Source organism: Oncorhynchus kisutch, linkage group LG14, assembly GCF_002021735.2.
Source record: "Oncorhynchus kisutch isolate 150728-3 linkage group LG14, Okis_V2, whole genome shotgun sequence".
Taxonomy (NCBI): domain Eukaryota; kingdom Metazoa; phylum Chordata; class Actinopteri; order Salmoniformes; family Salmonidae; genus Oncorhynchus; species Oncorhynchus kisutch.
This window is the reverse complement of record NC_034187.2, coordinates 5,576,241-5,596,375: the sequence shown is the minus strand read 5'-3', so window position 1 is coordinate 5,596,375 and position 20,135 is coordinate 5,576,241. Positions and strand designations below refer to the sequence as shown.

General features: G+C 45.6%; 1 protein-coding gene and 1 pseudogene across 1 annotated transcript; both read right to left on the bottom strand.

Annotated features, from left to right (window-relative positions):
- Positions 1-574: 574 nt before the first annotated feature.
- On the bottom strand, positions 575-10,864 carry LOC109904350 (protein cornichon homolog 1-like). Its single transcript, XM_020501604.2, has 5 exons — positions 10,676-10,864; positions 8,514-8,582; positions 3,007-3,119; positions 2,393-2,536; positions 575-1,950 (listed from the first exon to the last, which is right to left on the bottom strand). Exons 1-5 carry the CDS (start codon positions 10,754-10,756, stop codon positions 1,923-1,925), a joined length of 435 nt encoding a protein of 144 aa, XP_020357193.1. The 5' UTR covers positions 10,757-10,864; the 3' UTR covers positions 575-1,922.
- A 504-nt stretch (positions 10,865-11,368) lies between these two features.
- Positions 11,369-16,297, bottom strand: LOC109904631 (ropporin-1-like protein; annotated as a pseudogene).
- Positions 16,298-20,135: the final 3,838 nt, after the last annotated feature.

Here is a 20,135-nt window from a genome sequence, read left to right as displayed (position 1 = left end):
CAGGCTAATTTCTCCCTCCCAGCTAGTGTAAAGGAACGAAAGGGTGTGTCCCAAATTGCACCCTATTCCCTATGTAGTGCAGTAATACCCTATGGGCCCTGGCCAAAAGTGTGTGGATATATATATCCACACTCAGGCCAGTTTATTAGGTACACCACCCCTTTCACAAATTACTATGGCTTGCTATATAAAGCAGGCAGACAGGCATCGAGACATTCTGTTACTGTTGGATTGAACGTTAGGTCACTGGTTTTGCCCATTCTAAGCGACTTTGAGGGTGGTAAGATCATCGGTGTCAGAAACGTCCGGCCTCATTTGGCTCTGTCGGTGAAGAGGGGTTGGTGTATTTTAGGTTTAAAAATACTTCTGAAGTTAGTAAATTCCACATTGAAATTTGAGACTTACATTTTTCTTAAGGGAAAATGATCGACCCCTACACACAATGTTCATTAATTAGGGTCTGCTAAATGACGTGGTATACCTCTCAGGTTTAAATGAAATAGTTTATTCAGCAGCTCTAACATGTTAGCCCTAGCTAACTCACTGGAAAATCAAACCAATCTGGTACACAGAGTATAGTGGGGGTAGGTTTATTTGGGTTCATAACTCAAGTTGTCATTCCCTAAGGTGAAATGAGCTACTCTAGTTTGAATACGTTAAAGCCCCAACTATATGGATGTATAACACACATGCCAACCTCGTCTCTGACTTTACAGGGTGGGAAAACAGGGAAACACAGAAGACATAACATTCTTGATCTTTTTTAGACTGTGGGTTAATAACTATCTTTCATTTGGAAATACAAAAAAGGGACAATCTGATTAATCTGCAACGACTTGGAGGAAAATAAAACATTCAATCTAGAATTCATCTTAGAAATCATGGAGGGGGGGAGACTGACAATATTATGGAGTTGGTTGTTTAGATGGGGGGGGGGGACTGACAGAATATTGTTTAGATGGGGGGGGGACTGACAATATTATGGAGTTGGTTGTTTAGATGGGGGGGGGGGGGGACTGACAATATTATGGAGTTGGTTGTTTAGATGGGGGGGGGGGGGGGGGACTGACAATATTATGGAGTTGGTTGTTTAGATGGGGGGGGGGGGACTGACAATATTATGGAGTTGGTTGTTTAGATGGGGGGGGGGGCACTGACAGAATATTGTTTAGATGGGGGGGGGGGAACTACCGGAAGTTGTTTTTCTTTGAGCTCATTACAGGTATTCCTCATAAGGAACTTTTCATGATCAGAAATCTCTTGGGATTGTTATAGCTTCACACATCAAATAGCATCTACTGACAAGGGCTCTAAAAGCAGAATGAGACTGCAGAAAGCATGGCAAACCTAAAACGATATCAAATAGTGTAAGAACCATACTGATTGTCCTCGTCTGTGCAACACATTTTCCACCCGGTGATCAAGAGGTGAGTTCAATGTATCTGGACAAGAGAACCATTTTACTATGTAATTATAATTAAAAACCCCCCATTGCATACCTTAAATACATTTTAAAAGCTTGGCATCTAATTCACATCCACATTTCCTAATAGTCAATAAAGTGTTAGATTCAGAGTGGTCTGTATATTATAAACTGACGATGCACATCGGCACTAATTTCTGTTGGGATTATTAAATAATGACAAGATAATGATTCTGAGGTCGGTCATTCTTCCTCTCAAAAAGCATTGTGTTGACTGTTGAACGAGGACAGCTGCGACAATATTCATTTTTTAAAAAAGGTGAGAAATGTTTGTTTATTAATGGCGCTCTGCACTGTGTTGGGGGTGAGTCAATCCAGTCTCTTGAAAACGGCAGCCATCTTGAGTCATTGAGTGTTTGGTCTTCGCAGCAGGTCCCACTTCAGCTTCTCCTGCGGCCACTAAAACCAGTTTTATCTCCTACATGCAGATCTTTCCCCTCTAAGAGCTCACCAACACATAGATCATCCTGTAAGAAAGAACACTGTTTAGGGGGAAATTCTCATCATTGAAACTAACATTCGTTAAGACACTTCGGGTAAACAGGATATGAGCTAAAAAAAAAAACTCTGCCTTTAAGGCAGATCAGTTATTACTTTCATACCCATAGAGACAGTAGGAGAGGTAGAGATAACATACCCGTAGAATAAGGAGAGGTAGAGAACATACCATAGAGACAGTAGGAGAGGTAGAGATAACATACCCGTAGAATAAGGAGAGGTAGAGAACATACCATAGAGACAGTAGGAGAGGTAGAGATAACATACCCGTAGAATAAGGAGAGGTAGAGAACATACCATAGAGACAGTAGGAGAGGTAGAGATAATAACATACCCATAGAGATAGTAGAAGGAAAGGAGGTAGAGATAATAACATACCCGTAGAGAGAGGAGGTAGAGATAATAACATACCCATAGAGATAGTAGAAGAAGGAGAGGAGGTAGAAGGCCAGTTTGCACCAGCCCTCCTTTTGACAGTAGGCCAAGACGTCAGCGTTCATGATCGTAGTTGGATCATAGAGGCCTGGACCACTCATCACCGGCCTGCTCGTATACCTGCAGAGAAACATGACGCATGGAAGTCACAAGTTGCTGTGTTTCAACAAATTATTAACCAGGAAACGTGCTGGTTCATGGCAGCGGGACTTTATTTTTTAAAGGTCCACAGGGTTTGAATCTGTTAAAAGTAAAGAGTATGTATGTGCCTGCATAGAAACACATTTAGGCCTATTTATAGTAACAGGACACGTTTCCTCACAAAACCTGATTGAAAATGACACATTTAGCTATAGTCAGCATGGTTAACACTCCAGAATTGCAAGTGGCGTATATCCAAGAGAAATAAAAAAAAATCTGTCATCCTGGCTGAGATTCATTAAATGGTTTTAACAAATTATGAACCATGAAAATTGCCATAGGATGGTGAATGTTGCAGTGGAAATAAATATAAGGTTCAGAATATTTTCAAAGAAAGTGTTCACTGTGTACATTGCTTAAAGGTGACATATAAAACCCCTTGAACGTACCTCCAGACGTGGTAGGCCAGCAGTGGCATGTTGAGGCCAAGGGTGAGCCACTCAGCAGCACACAGGAACATCACGCAGAAGAACACATGGATGAGATACTCCGGGAGTACGAGCTGCATGAACATGTAAACAACACAGTGTTATCAACAAGATCAGAGTCAGGAGTCGCTGACGGCTGCCTTCAGACCTCAAGAAAATACACTCAAATGTACTCTCAGAAAACAGATACTGAAAATGTACTCACTGCTATGCAGAAAACAGACCGTAGAAATGAGAGAAAATGTACGCAAGACTTGCATGTTGTTTTGGGTCATAGAATGATTGTTGCCTATGTACAGCAAAATGTTAAAGTACAGTGGACACCATGGGCATGAATTAAATAGATATTGGGACTAACAGAACAATTTAGGCCTAAACTGTTAAGAACAATTTAGGCCTAAACTGTTAAGACATTCCCTTGACATGCGTTTTAATCCCTTGATATCGTTTGTGACAGTAGCTTCCATAACATTACTAGACAGACAGTAGCTTCCATAACATTACTAGACAGACAGTAGCTTCCATAACATTACTAGACAGACAGTAGCTTCCATAACATTACTAGACAGACAGTAGCTTCCATAACATTACTAGACAGACAGTAGCTTCTATAACATTACTAGACAGACAGTAGCTTCCATAACATTACTAGACAGACAGTAGCTTCCATAACATTACTAGACAGTAGCTTCTATAACATTACTAGACAGTAGCTTCCATAACATTACTAGACAGTAGCTTCTATAACATTAGACAGTAGCTTCCATAACATTACTAGACAGACAGTAGCTTCCATAACATTACTAGACAGACAGTAGCTTCTATAACATTACTAGACAGACAGTAGCTTCCATAACATTACTAGACAGTAGCTTCCATAACATTACTAGACAGTAGCTTCCATAACATTACTAGACAGTAGCTTCCATAACATTACTAGACAGTAGCTTCTATAACATTAGACAGTAGCTTCTATAACATTACTAGACAGTAGCTTCTATAACATGTGTGTGTGTGTGTGTGTGGGGGGGGGTTACAGCACTGCTACATTGAAACATGTGAAAGTAGATGTCATGTTACACTAGACTAGATGTATGTGTGTGTGGTGGGGGGGGGGTGTAGATGTCATGTTACACTAGACTAGATGTATGTGTGTGTGTGGGGTGGGGGGGGGTGTAGATGTCATGTTACACTAGACTAGATGTATGTGTGTGTGGTGGGGGGGGTGTAGATGTCATGTTACACTAGACTAGATGTATGTGTGTGTGTGTGTGTGGTGGGGGGGGTGTAGATGTCATGTTACACTAGACTAGATGTATGTGTGTGTGTGGTGGGGGGGTGTAGATGTCATGTTACACTAGACTAGATGTATGTGTGTGTGTGTGGTGGGGGGGTGTAGATGTCATGTTACACTAGACTAGATGTATGTGTGTGTGGTGGGGGGGGGGGGTGTAGATGTCATGTTACACTAGACTAGATGTATGTGTGTGTGTGTGGTGGGGGGGTGTAGATGTCATGTTACACTAGACTAGATGTATGTGTGTGTGGTGGGGGGGGTGTAGATGTCATGTTACACTAGACTAGATGTATGTGTGTGTGGTGGGGGGGGTGTAGATGTCATGTTACACTAGACTAGATGTATGTGTGTGTGGTGGGGGGGGGGGGTGTAGATGTCATGTTACACTAGACTAGATGTATGTGTGTGTGGTGGGGGGGTGTAGATGTCATGTTACACTAGACTAGATGTATGTGTGTGTGGTGGGGGGGGGGGGGTGTAGATGTCATGTTACACTAGACTAGATGTATGTGTGTGTGGTGGGGGGGGGGGGGGGGGTGTAGATGTCATGTTACACTAGACTAGATGTATGTGTGTGTGGTGGGGGGGGGGGGTGTAGATGTCATGTTACACTAGACTAGATGTATGTGTGTGTGGTGGGGGTGTAGATGTCATGTTACACTAGACTAGATGTATGTGTGTGTGGTGGGGGGGGTGTAGATGTCATGTTACACTAGACTAGATGTATGTGTGTGTGTGTGTGGTGGGGGGGGTGTAGATGTCGTGTTACACTAGACTAGATGTATGTGTGTGTGTGTGGTGGGGGGGGTGTAGATGTCATGTTACACTAGACTAGATGTATGTATGTGTGTGTGTGTGTGTGGTGGGGGGGGTGTAGATGTCGTGTTACACTAGACTAGATGTATGTGTGTGTGTGGTGGGGGGGGTGTAGATGTCATGTTACACTAGACTAGATGTATGTGTGTGTGTGTGGTGGGGGGGGGTGTAGATGTCATGTTACACTAGACTAGATGTATGTGTGTGTGTGTGGTGGGGGGGGTGTAGATGTCATGTTACACTAGACTAGATGTATGTGTGTGTGGTGGGGGGGGTGTAGATGTCATGTTACACTAGACTAGATGTATGTGTGTGTGTGGTGGGGGGGGGGTGTCACTAGACTAGATGTATGTGTGTGTGTGGTGGGGGGGGTGTCACTAGACTAGATGTATGTCTACTGATTCTTCTTCTTCAGCTGCTTTTTATTGTTGCCTTAAATCATAGAAAGGCAGTATGGTTGTCGTGCGACACTACAGCTGAATAGTCCAGGGGGGACACAAAGCACGGATTAACCAGTCCTGAGACCCACAGTTCATGTGTTATTTAATCCCATAAACTCTTGGTTTATAGAGCCTCCCGTCTGTCCTCACAAAATCCCACGATCAACTGTAGGAGATCTGTCAGTGTGACTAGACTACTCGTTAAATATTATAGGCACCCTAGCCTAGTATTCTCAGAACTAAGATATAGGCTAAACCCTACTTCAAAAACGTTGACTTAATAAAATTATCTCCTTGGGAAAAGTTGGTATGATATAATAGTAAATCCTGGGTATAATGGGTAATTATTAGTGAATTAATAATGGGTAACTTTATATCAGGGATATTACAAGGGTCATTTTGTTGTTTGTTTTTGTATCCTTTGCCCCAAATGGCACCCTATTCCCTTCATAGTGCACTACTATAGACCAGAGCCCTATTCCCTATATAGTGCACTACTTTAGACCAGAGCTCTATGACACCCTATTCCCTATATAGTGCACTACTTTAGACCAGAGCCCTATGGCACCCTATTCCCTATTTAGTGCTACTTTAGACCAGAGCCCTATGGCACCCTATTCCCTATATAGTGCACTACTTTAGACCAGAGCCCTATGGCACACTATTCCCTATATAGTGCTACTTTAGACCAGAGCTCATAGGGATGCAGCCTTAATGTTTAGAATAAAAGTGTACCAAAATACATTTCAGCGCAGCTTGAAAATAGATTTCTCTTAAAATGGTTTAATCTTCACCCCCAACTTTCATTACACTTTGATGTTTCAACATTTTTTTAAGTATGAAACGAAGAGAAAACCATGACGAGCCCTCTACATACATGGAAACATAGAAGTCTGGTAGAACGGGTTGAAACTCCCTTCTACCCTACAAAGCTATACTGTCCTCTCTAATCATTAAAGATCTCATGGGGAAACACGCTGGGCACACACACACACACACACTCAGACACACAGACAGGCACACACGCACAGACAGGCACACACGCACAGACAGGCACACACGCACAGACAGGCACACACGCACAGACAGGCACACACGCACAGACAGGCACAGACAGGCACACACGCACAGACAGGCACAGACAGGCACACACGCACAGACAGGCACAGACAGGCACACACGCACACACGCACAGACAGGCGCACACACACAGACAGGCGCACACACACAGACACACACACACACACACAGGAAGTAATGCAAAGTAGTGACATTGAGACATGACTGCGCGCCCCCCCCCCCCCCATTTACATAACTTTGGACTTTGGACTCACCTCCTGAGGATGTTAGGCTGACTGAGTTGAGGTCTGACGCTCTCAGACAAGACATCCTATGAACTGCATAGAGCCTGGTCGGTAATGCCAGGTCATTTCTAATACCAATGAGCGCAGAACGTTGAGGCTTGAATCAATAACCCTGCTGCTGTAAATTAGTCCAACGCCTCTTGAGATTCGTTGACTGAAAAAGACGTTTGCAAACACTCCCCATGTGCAGAAGTGACCGACTGGAGACCGAAACTGCATTTTATATCGGAGATTGGTACAAACATTCAATTATTTTTATCTTTTTGACCTTTTCAACTGTCTTTATGCCATTAAAAAAATGTACATGGAAAAAAAAGCAGATTACAAAAAACTAAAAGTGTTGAGAGTTTGACAGCTGACAAGATCACTATAGATTAACAACAGTGCACAGGAAGCCATCCAGCCGTAACCTCATCCAGCCTGACCGCAACCTCATCCAGCCTGACCGCAACCTCATCCAGCCTGACCGCAACCTCATCCAGCCTGACCGCCAGGCCGCAACCTCATCCAGCCTGACCGCAACCTCATCCAGCCTGACCGCAACCTCATCCAGCCTGACCGCAACCTCATCCAGCCTGACCGCAACCTCATCCAGCCTGACCGCCAGGCCGCAACCTCATCCAGCCTGGCCGCAACCTCATCCAGCCTGACCGCAACCTCATCCAGCCTGACCGCAAACTCATCCAGCCTGACCGCAACCTCATCCAGCCTGACCACCAGGCCGTAACCTCATCCAGCCTGACCGCCAGGCCATAACCTCATCCAGCCTGACCACAACCTCATCCAGCCTGACCGCAACCTCATCCAGCCTGACCGCAACCTCATCCAGCCTGACCGTAACCTCATCCAGCCTGACCGCCTGGCCGCAACCTCATCCAGCCTGACCGCAACCTCATCCAGCCTGACCGCAACCTCATCCAGCCTGACCGCAACCTCATCCAGCCTGACCGCAACCTCATCCAGCCTGACCGTAACCTCATCCAGCCTGACCACCAGGCCGTAACCTCATCCAGCCTGACCGCAACCTCATCCAGCCTGACCGCAACCTCATCCAGCCTGACCGCAACCTCATCCAGCCTGACCGCAACCTCATCCAGCCTGACCGCAACCTCATCCAGCCAGGCCGCAACCTCATCCAGCCTGACCGCAACCTCATCCAGCCTGACCGCCAGGCCGCAACCTCACCCAGCCTGACCGCAACCTCATCCATTCTGACCGCCAGGCCATAACCTCATGCTGCCTGACCGCCAGGCCACAACCTCTTCCAGCCTGACCGCAACCTCATCCAGCCTGACCGCCAGGCCGCAACCTCATCCAGCCTGACCGCAACCTCATCCAGCCTGACCGCCAGGCTGAAACCTCACCCAGCCTGACCGTAACCTCATCCAGCCTGACCGCAACCTCATCCAGCCTGACCGCAACCTCATCCAGCCTGACCGCTAGGCCGTAACCTCATCCAGCCTGACTGCACATATTATAGAAAGCAGATCAGTATGCAGTCGATGAAGTCAGGAGAAAGATGTTACCTGCAACCATTAAGTCTATACTTACCGGATTTAATGTGTTACATTGGTCTATCGGATTCTTGTAATCAGTCTTCAGTTCATCAAATGCAATGATCTGGAGAGAAAGAGAGAACATGTGCCTGTGTAAGTAAATTAATTCTTCCCCATTCTTGTTTGACAAAGACAACTGGATCATTGAACAAAAAACAAAGGCTGCAGATTGCAAATGTCCTGGAACTATGGCCATATGCAATGAGGGACAGCTGTTGTCTTTCATAGAGAATACATATCCTCCTATTTATTATTTCAATGTCCTCCGGTACAACTTGCCTACAACAATGGCTGGTACAACAAGCATAACATGCTGTGCGCGAGCGTTGCAAAAATTAATTTAAACAATAAGTTATTCAATCATTGCACCCACACTGCTCACACGCGCCCAAGACAGTCTGCGTTGCCAAGCGCTAAAATAGAAGTCAGTTCTGTGTGACGTTGAACGAGGTGCAAGTCCTGCCTCTCCCATCTTCTCATTGGTTTACAGAAGCAGATAGTTCATCTTTCAAAAATCGCCCCCGTAGCAGAGTTTGGTCAGTCGTCATGGTAACTATGAGATGCCAATCTCCATATGGAAAAAGCCTGGAAGGAGGAGACTAGAAACGATTTGGTTGATCGTTTTGTATGTGGATTAATTGTAGGAGTATGTAAACAACTCAACGTTTATATCCCAGGACAAATTAGCTAGCAACCTCAAGCTAGCTCAATAGGACACATTAGCTAGCTAGCTTAAATTGCCATAAATGTTTAATGCTTTTCGACCTGTCCCCAAATTAATATAATTGGTTCAGAGTTTGTTTTGATATTTTCCTGATAACATTTGGTGTGGGAGGACAAAAATCAATTTGCGCACGCGTGTGGACTGTTTGGGTACAGTGTTAGGGGCCAACAACATTATGCGAGTCTGGGGACTAGGAAATGGAATCCAAACACAGTAAGTCAAAATATCTAAGTAGAATTGAAAGGTTAGAATATAGATGACTGGGCCAGAAAAGGAAACATGACAGAGAATGACAGCAATCAAATCCTAACAACGAGGCCCCGGTTCATTACTGCATAAACTAGCTAGTTTAGTTTGCTAGTCAACTACCGTGTTCACCCGTTTGAAATGTAGGAAGCTAATGTTAACTACACTGGACAAAAATATAAACCCAAAGTGTTGGTCCCATGTTTCATGAGCTGAAATAAAATATCCCATAAATGTTCCATACGCACAAAAAAAGCTTATTTCTGCACAAATGTGTTTACATCCCTGTTAGTGAGCGTTTCTCCTTTGCTAAAAAAAAAAAATCCATCCACCTGTCAGGTGTGGCATATCAAGAAGCTGATTAAACAGCAGGATCATTACACAGATGTTACCTTGTGTTGGGGACAATAAAAGGCCACTAAAATGTGCAGTTTTGTCACATCAATGACACAGATGTCTCAAATAGAGGGATGCTGGCATGCTGACTGCAGGAATGTCCACCAGATCATTTCTAAGCCACCTCCATCGTTTGAGAATTTGGCAGTATGTCCAATCTTCGTCAAAACAGCAGACCACGTGTTACCACGCCTGCCCAGGACCTCCACATCCGGGTTCGTCTGACAAGCCACCGGGACAGCTGATGAAACTGAGTATTAGTATATAAGCCCTCTTTAGTGGGGGGGGGGAAACTCATTCTGATTGGATGGGCGTATTGGCTGCGATTAAGGCCTTATAATGGATTTATTTCAATAAGAGATTTCCTTATATGAACTGTAACTCATTAAAATCGTTAATTGTTGCGTTTATAATTTTTGTTCAGTATAATTAGTTACCTAGCTAGTATAAACTAATAGCGTTACCATTTAGCCAGCACTGGTAACGTTAACGGATGTCGATATAGTTTACTAGCTGGCTGACGTTTAAATTCGGAGTTGAACAAAAAGGTTTGTTTAGAAAAGGTAGGCCAGATATTATTTGATAGCGAATGAAAACAAAATGACTCGGGTCTTTTCAGTCAAACAGCACGGATGTACGGTGCCATTCATTCTTGGTTAGTTATTAAACTAACGAATGACAAGCCTGTTTGCAAATGGTTCATTGCAAAACGTTGGTTATCTATATTGCCTAGATACATCACTATAGTTCAAATCATACTATTTGATTATGATACCAATATAGCTACTTACATGCCAAATAGCGAAGAAAATGAGAGCGGCCGTAAGCAATAGCGCAAGCATGTAACAAAAGGCCGCGAATGTGAACGCCATGTTTGTGTTGCTTTGCTGGCTGATATCTATAACCACAGAGATCTGTCATCCGTTGCCTTCTAGAGGGAAGCGATAAACTACAAAACGCAGACCAGGGCAAAAAAAAATGATGCTGCGTTCAAAACAACTGGGAACTCGGTCATCTCTGACTTCAGTCGTTCAAAGACAACTGGGTACTCGGGAAGAAACGAGCTCCAACGGAGGGGGGGGGGGTAATATTTTTTTTGAACGGTCATCCAACTCAGAATTTCAAGTTTATAAACTCGGGTGTCTTTCTGGAGTTCCGACCTGATGATCACAGATTTCATGATTTTACTTTGTTTTTTTCCTTCAAAGTCGCAGTTCTTCTTCGATGAGGTTTAACGGCGGTTGGCATCCAATAAATGTTGCATTACCGCCACCTACTAGGCTGGGAGTACAACTCCCTTACACTTTGTTTGAAAAATAAAAACCCTACCATCTAACACAGGGGTGGGCAATTCCAGTCGTCGAATGCCTGATAGACTGTGACACTAAACACAACACTTAAACCTTTAAAAATAAAAAATAAAATAATAACTAAAATAATACAAAATAACCCCATCCTACTCCACTATTTAAATGTATTTAGTCCTACTTCAGGCTAACAACCTGAAAGGACGGGACACCACCACTTAACACACCCTGTAACTCTTCTGATGTCAAGTCTCGCACACCCAAATACCTCTCTGCAGCTGCCACCACAACCTCTGATTCAGAGGGGTTGGGTTAAATGCAGAAGACACATTTCAGATGAATACATTCAGTTGGACAACTGATTAGGTATCCCCCTTTCCCAACCTCTATTTTCTGCAACTTACGTTCCATCCCTGCAGTACAGTTGATAGCCATTGCTATAAATGCTATAAATCCAATCTCACTGAAACATATATCACTTGTTGGTTCATCGCTCTGTTCTGGTACAGATCTACTAGTCACACCCCTCCTCTGAGGATCCCTCCCTCTGTTCTGGTACAGATCTACTACACCAATCCTCTCAGGATCCCTCCCTCTGTTCTGGTACAGATCTACTAGTCACACCCCTCCTCTCAGGATCCCTCCCTCTGTTCTGGTACAGATCTACTAGTCACACCTCTCCTCTCAGGATTCCTCCCTCTGTTCTGGTACAGATCTACTAGTCACTCCCTTCCTCTCAGGATCCCTCCCTCTGTTCTGGTACAGATCTACTAGTCACTCCCTTCCTCTCAGGATCCCTCCCTCTGTTCTGGTACAGATCTACTAGTCACACCAATCCTCTCAGGATCCCTCCACCTTGACCCATCTTCCTCTACTTTCTTCACTGCCTCAGCATAGGTCAACTTCTGTACTACTCCAACCCTGGAAACCTCAACCTGCCTCTCTCGCACGGGACATTTCTGATCCACAGCCCCATGGGCACCCTTACAATTAACACATACCACTACTTTCCCCAATGCTACACATTACACAGACCCATAAAAAACAAATCCAATTTTAATCAATTCTATTGGGTGAAATACCACAGTGTGCCATCACAGCAGCAAAATGTGTGACCTGTTGCCACCAAAGGGCAGCCAGTGAAGAACAAACACCATTGTAAATACAAACCATATTTATTTATTTGAACTATCTGCATATCGTTACAAAACAGGGGGAAATTAGACATAATGACATTTGAAATGTCTTCATTCTTTTGGAACTTTTGTGTAATGTTTACTGTTCATTTTTTAAAATTGTTTATATCCCTTTTGTTTATCTATTTCCCTTGCTTTGGCAATGTTTCCCATGCCAATAAAGCCCCTTAAATGGAATTGAGAAGAACTGTGGTCGAGCGAGCAGAGGAGCGCAGGCCAGCATGATGCGTGCAAATGAAACGTGAGGGTTTGTGAGCGTGATTTTGAACGAGCAGAACTGCAGTGCCGCGCGCAGTAAATTAATCCGAGAGCAGAGATTTTTGTTCCCCCTCAAGGAATACGTACTAAATCAAATGTTATTGGCCACATACACATGGTTAGCAGATGTTAATGCGAGTGTAGCGAAATGCTTGTACTCCATGTCCAGACTCAGAAATGACTGCACTCTCACAAACACGGCTGTCTCCTCTGCCTCTCACAACAATTTTCAACTGTCACGTTTTTGTTTTTTTTTGTGTGGGGGGTATTTATTTTTTCATTCAAAATACAGATCAACAATTTACATTGTTACATCATACAAAACAGAACGCAGGTATTAACGAGAAAATACTAAAACATACTCTGACTTTAAAAAAAACATTGTTTTTTTTAGAGAAGACTATTTATTTGTAGAATAAGTAGTAAAGTCAGTTCCTTCCTGCTCTTTCCTGTCCTTTTCGTCTCTCCCTCAATCTCTCCTATTATCATTTTTTTTTTTGCAGTTGTTTTTTTGCCAGTTGAATCATCCCATTCTGCTTGGTGACAGACTCCTGCAGGCTGCTTATGGAGGGGATCTCTCCATCCAGGTGGGCCAGGTAAGTGTACAGCCCTACGAACGAATCAAAGGGGATCCTCTCTCCGCTCCACCCTCCTCATTCCCCGTCAGGATCTCACACACATACCTCGGGGCACTGATGATGGTCCCTCCCAGAGCGAAGAAGTGCATCCAGTGGATGTTGTCGTTGAAGTTCCCCAGGGCCAGCAGAGTGTCCAGCTGCTCTGAGGGAAGACACAGACACTTCCTCTTCTGCTGCATCTCCTCTTTACTGATTATACTCCTTAAGGGCCAGCTGTTAGTGTAGGACCTTCAGCAGGCCTGGTGTCAATCCGGTATCAGTCTTCTGTGTGGCAACGGGCATCTCCAGCCTATCTTTGGCCGGGCAGAGTGTCTCCTTTGGACAGGGCAGAGTGTCTCCTTTGGACAGGGCAGAGTGTCTCCTTTGGACAGGGCAGAGTGTCTCCTTTGGACAGGGCAGCGTGTCTCCTTTGGACAGGGCAGCGTGTCTCCTTTGGACAGGGCAGATTGTCTCCTTTGGACAGGGCAGAGTGTCTCCTTTGGACAGGGCAGAGTATCTCCTTTGGACAGGGCAGAGTGTCTCCTTTGGACAGGGCAGAGTGTCTCCTTTGGACAGGGCAGAGTGTCTCCTTTGGACAGGGCAGAGTGTCTCCTTTGGACAGGGCAGAGTGTCTCCTTTGGACAGGGCAGAGTATCTCCTTTGGACAGGGCAGAGTGTCTCCTTTGGACAGGGCAGAGAAGTACGCTGCAGACCACTGTAGTATGTCATGGGGTTGGGTTCTGATTGCAGCTTTGGTGAACTGTTTGAGAATGTCTGGTAGTTCAGGGGGGATGTTGTTTTGCTGTTCACAGTACATAGTATCTGGAGAAGGTATTGCTGAATCATATTACTAACCAAATATCTTTCTTGGTAATGAAAATAAATATTTAAAAAACAAGTAAGAGAGTTACATTTGCTAAAATTATATTTAAAAAATTGATTTGGTTTAGGGATTGGCCATCTTCATTTTCAATCCATAGCAATTTAAAGTGTTTTCCCTATCTGTCATGTGTCTCCGGCAACGATCAACTGCAATGACCTCACTACCTGGGTGGTCTCAACAAATCACAGCACAGTATATGATATTAGAACGCAAACCAATTATAATACAGTATGTTAACACACATGAATATTACATCCCCCTTATTACTTAAAAAATATATATAATAATTAAATACAAATGTTCTCCATATTTTCAAGCATTTCATTTGAATACATGCTCTGTAGTATGAATTCAAGGTAAGTAACCATGTTAAATCAAATGTATTTATAAAGCCCTTCTTACATCAGCTGATATCTCAAAGTGCTGTACAGAAACCCAGCCTAAAACCCCATAAAACAACAAGCAATGCAGGTGTAGAAGCACGGTGGCTAGGAAAAACTCCCTAGAAAAGGCCAAAAACCTAGGAAGAAACCTAGAGAGGAACCAGGCTCTGAGGGGTGGCCAGTCTTCTTCTGGTCCTCTTCATGTATACTGACGTACCGCGTCAACATAACAGACTCTGAAACAATGTTTTAGTACCATGATTTCTCAGCAACTCTGCATTTCACCGTAGCCATGACAACATTTGAAAGACATGCAATATCAAAGCTTCTCAAAGTTCAACTGTTCAATAACCAGTTTACAGTCTGGAACTCTTTTAGGGGAGCGATCCACCTACACCCTTTGACATTTAACAGGTCTAGGACAGTTCTGGGCTTGACCTCTCTTCCTGGCCTTGTGTGGTATGAAGCTGAGCACGCTTCGGTGTCAGTTAACATTTGTTGTGGTGTTTTCGGGTGGTGTGTGTGTGTTGTGTTGTTCAGTCCATCACAACAGTTAATCCCGTCACTGTGTGTTTTTCTTTTGTTCAGTAGGCGACGTCGATCCTTCTGCGGTGCGGACGTGAAAAGACCGTTCAGGCGTCAGCTGGTTGGATGACGACTGCTGGTTCCCAGAGGCCTCTTGGATTCTAACCCGACTCTCCGTTCATTCAGTGGTGGCAGCGGTCTAGCTGACCTGTCGTAGTACCTCTTTTAGTGTTGTCGTCTCTGTTTCCCGTTTTGCAAAACACTTCGTTGTAGCTGACGACCTCAGGGAGCAGCTGCTGGTTGGTGCTGGGAAGGAATTGAGCAAAGTCTGCGGCTCGTCAACAACTGACCTTGGTGACGATATCAGATTGCTCCATGCGCTCTCCAACTCTTTCTTCAGACGGGCACAGAGAGCAAGGGGATATCTTTCTCGGTGGGTAGACCACAGGGGTTTGCTTTGGGTCAAGGTGACTGGTACATTCTCCTGGGAATAATCCTATTCCTGTAAAAACATCAGAACTCCTCCATGACATTCTCTGTCTCCACCGATGTGGTCCCTGATAACACTAGCCTGATGTGGTCCCTGATAACACTAGCCTGATGAGGTCCCTGATAACACTAGCCTGATGAGGTCCATTCTCCACCGATGTGGTCCCTGATAACACTAGCCTGATGAGGTCCATTCTCCACCGATGTGGTCCCTGATAACACTAGCCTGATGTGGTCCCTGATAACACTAGCCTGATGAGGTCCCTGATAACACTAGCCTGATGAGGTCCATTCTCCACCGATACGGTCCCTGATAACACTAGCCTGATGTGGTCCCTGATAACACTAGCCTGATGAGGTCCCTGATAACACTAGCCTGATGAGGTCCATTCTCTGTCTCCACCGATACGGTCCCTGATAACACTAGCCTGATGTGGTCCCTGATAACACTAGCCTGATGAGGTCCATTCTCTGTCTCCACCGATACGGTCCCTGATAACACTAGCCTGATGAGGTCCATTCTCCACCAATGTGGTCCCTGATAACACTAGCTTGATGAGGTCCATTCTCTGTTTCCACTGATGAGGTCCCTGATAACACTAGCCTGATGAGGTCCAATCTCCGTCGATGAGGTCCCTGATAACACTGCCTGATGAGGTCCATTCTCCACTGATGCGGTCCCTGATAACACTAGCCTGATGAGGTCCATTCTCCACCGATGCGGTCCCTGATAACACTAGCCTGATAAGGTCCATTCTCCATCAATGAGGTCCCTGATAACACTAGCTTGATGAGGTCCATTCTCCACCAATGCGGTCCCTGATAACACTAGCCTGATGAGGTCCATTCTCCACCAATGCGGTCCCTGATAACACTAGCCTGATGAGGTCCATTCTCCACCGATGAGGTCCCTGATAACACTAGCCTGATGAGGTCCCTGATAACACTAGCCTGATGAGGTCCCTGATAACACTAGCCTGATGTGGTCCCTGATAACACTAGCTTGATGAGGTCCATTCTCTGTCTCCACTGATGAGGTCCCTGATAACACTAGCCTGATGAGGTCCATTCTCTGTCTCCACCGATGAGGTCCCTGATAACACTAGCCTGATGAGGTCCCTGATAACACTAGCCTGATGAGGTCCATTCTCCATCGATGAGGTCCCTGATAACACTAGCCTGATGAGGTCCCTTCTCCATCGATGAGGTCCCTGATAACACTAGCCTGATGAGGTCCCTGATAACACTAGCCTGATGAGGTCCCTGATAACATTAGCCTGATGAGGTCCATTCTCCATCGATGAGGTCCCTGATAACACTAGCCTGATGAGGTCCATTCTCCATTGATGAGGTCCCTGATAACACTAGCCTGATGAGATCCCTGATAACACTAGCCTGATGAGGTCCCTGATAACACTCGCCTGATGAGGTCCATTCTCCATCGATGAGGTCCCTGATAACACTAGCCTGATGAGGTCCCTGATAACACTAGCCTGATGAGGTCCCTGATAACACTAGCCTGATGAGGTCCCTGATAACACTAGCCTGATGTGGTCCCTGATAACACTAGCTTGATGAGGTCCATTCTCTGTCTCCACTGATGAGGTCCCTGATAACACTAGCCTGATGAGGTCCATTCTCTGTCTCCACCGATGAGGTCCCTGATAACACTAGCCTGATGAGGTCCCTGATAACACTAGCCTGATGAGGTCCATTCTCCATCGATGAGGTCCCTGATAACACTAGCCTGATGAGGTCCCTTCTCCATCGATGAGGTCCCTGATAACACTAGCCTGATGAGGTCCCTGATAACACTAGCCTGATGAGGTCCCTGATAACATTAGCCTGATGAGGTCCATTCTCCATCGATGAGGTCCCTGATAACACTAGCCTGATGAGGTCCATTCTCCATTGATGAGGTCCCTGATAACACTAGCCTGATGAGATCCCTGATAACACTAGCCTGATGAGGTCCCTGATAACACTCGCCTGATGAGGTCCATTCTCCATCGATGAGGTCCCTGATAACACTAGCCTGATGAGGTCCCTGATAACACTAGCCCGATGAGGTCCCTGATAACACTAGCCTGATGAGGTCCCTGATAACACTAGCCTGATGTGGTCCCTGATAACACTAGCTTGATGAGGTCCATTCTCTGTCTCCACTGATGAGGTCCCTGATAACACTAGCCTGATGAGGTCCATTCTCTGTCTCCACCGATGAGGTCCCTGATAACACTAGCCTGATGAGGTCCCTGATAACACTAGCCTGATGAGGTCCATTCTCCATCGATGAGGTCCCTGATAACACTAGCCTGATGAGGTCCATTCTCTGTCTCCACTGATGAGGTCCCTGATAACACTAGCCTGATGAGGTCCCTGATAACACTAGCCTGATGTGGTCCCTGATAACACTAGCCTGATGAGGTCCATTCTCTGTCTCCACTGATGAGGTCCCTGATAACACTAGCCTGATGAGGTCCATTCTCCACCGATGAGGTCCCTGATAAGACTAGCCTGATAAGGTCCATTCTCCATCGATGAGGTCCCTGATAACACTAGCCTGATGAGGTCCCTGATAACACTAGCTTGATGAGGTCCATTCTCCACCAATGCGTTCCCTGATAACACTAGCCTGATGAGGTCCATTCTCCGCCAATGCGGTCCCTGATAACACTAGCCTGATGAGGTCCATTCTCCACCAATGCGGTCCCTGATAACACTAGCCTGATGAGGTCCATTCTCCACCGATGAGGTCCCTGATAACACTAGCCTGATGAGGTCCATTCTCCACCGATGAGGTTCCTGATAACACTAGCCTGATGAGGTCCCTGATAACACTAGCTTGATGAGGTCCATTCTCTGTTTCCACTGATGAGGTCCCTGATAACACTGCCTGATGAGGTCCATTCTCCACTGATGCGGTCCCTGATAACACTAGCCTGATGAGGTCCCTGATAACACTAGCCTGATGAGGTCCCTGATAACACTAGCCTGATGAGGTCCATTCTCCGTCGATGAGGTCCCTGATAACACTGCCTGATGAGGTCCATTCTCCACTGATGCGGTCCCTGATAACACTAGCCTGATGAGGTCCATTCTCCATCGATGAGGTCCCTGATAACATTAGCCTGATAAGGTCCATTCTCCATCAATGAGGTCCCTGATAACACTAGCTTGATGAGGTCCATTCTCCACCAATGCGGTCCCTGATAACACTAGCCTGATGAGGTCCATTCTCCACCAATGCGGTCCCTGATAACACTAGCCTGATGAGGTCCATTCTCCATCGATGAGGTCCCTGATAACACTAGCCTGATGAGGTCCATTCTCCATCGATGAGGTCCCTGATAACACTAGCCTGATGAGGTCCATTCTCCATCGATGAGGTCCCTGATAACACTAGCCTGATGAGGTCCATTCTCCATCGATGAGGTCCCTGATAACATTAGCCTGATAAGGTCCATTCTCCATCAATGAGGTCTCTGATAACACTAGCTTGATGAGGTCCATTCTCCACCAATGCGGTCCCTGATAACACTAGCCTGATGAGGTCCATTCTCCACCAATGCGGTCCCTGATAACACTAGCCTGATGAGGTCCATTCTCCATCGATGAGGTCCCTGATAACACTAGCCTGATGAGGTCCATTCTCCATCGATGAGGTCCCTGATAACACTAGCCTGATGAGGTCCATTCTCCATCGATGAGGTCCCTGATAACACTAGCCTGATGAGGTCCCTGATAACACTAGCCTGATGAGGTCCCTGATAACACTAGCCTGATGAGGTCCCTGATAACACTAGCCTGATGAGGTCCATTCTCCATCGATGAGGTCCTTGATAACACTAGCCTGATGAGGTCCCTGATAACATTAGCCTGATGAGGTCCATTCTCCATCGATGAGGTCCCTGATAACACTAGCTTGACGAGGTCCATTCTCCACCAATGCGGTCCCTGATAACACTAGCCTGATGAGGTCCATTCTCCACCAATGCGGTCCCTGATAACACTAGCCTGATGAGGTCCATTCTCCATCGATGAGGTCCCTGATAACACTCGCCTGATGAGGTCCATTCTCCATCGATGAGGTCCCTGATAACACTAGCCTGATGAGGTCCCTGATAACACTAGCCTGATGAGGTCCCTGATAACACTAGCCTGATGAGGTCCCTGATAACACTAGCCTGATGTGGTCCCTGATAACACTAGCTTGATGAGGTCCATTCTCTGTCTTCACTGATGAGGTCCCTGATAACACTAGCCTGATGAGGTCCATTCTCCATTGATGAGGTCCCTGATAACACTAGCCTGATGAGATCCCTGATAACACTAGCCTGATGAGGTCCCTGATAACACTCGCCTGATGAGGTCCATTCTCCATCGATGAGGTCCCTGATAACACTAGCCTGATGAGGTCCCTGATAACACTAGCCTGATGAGGTCCCTGATAACACTAGCCTGATGTGGTCCCTGATAACACTAGCTTGATGAGGTCCATTCTCTGTCTCCACTGATGAGGTCCCTGATAACACTAGCCTGATGAGGTCCATTCTCCACCGATGAGGTCCCTGATAAGACTAGCCTGATGAG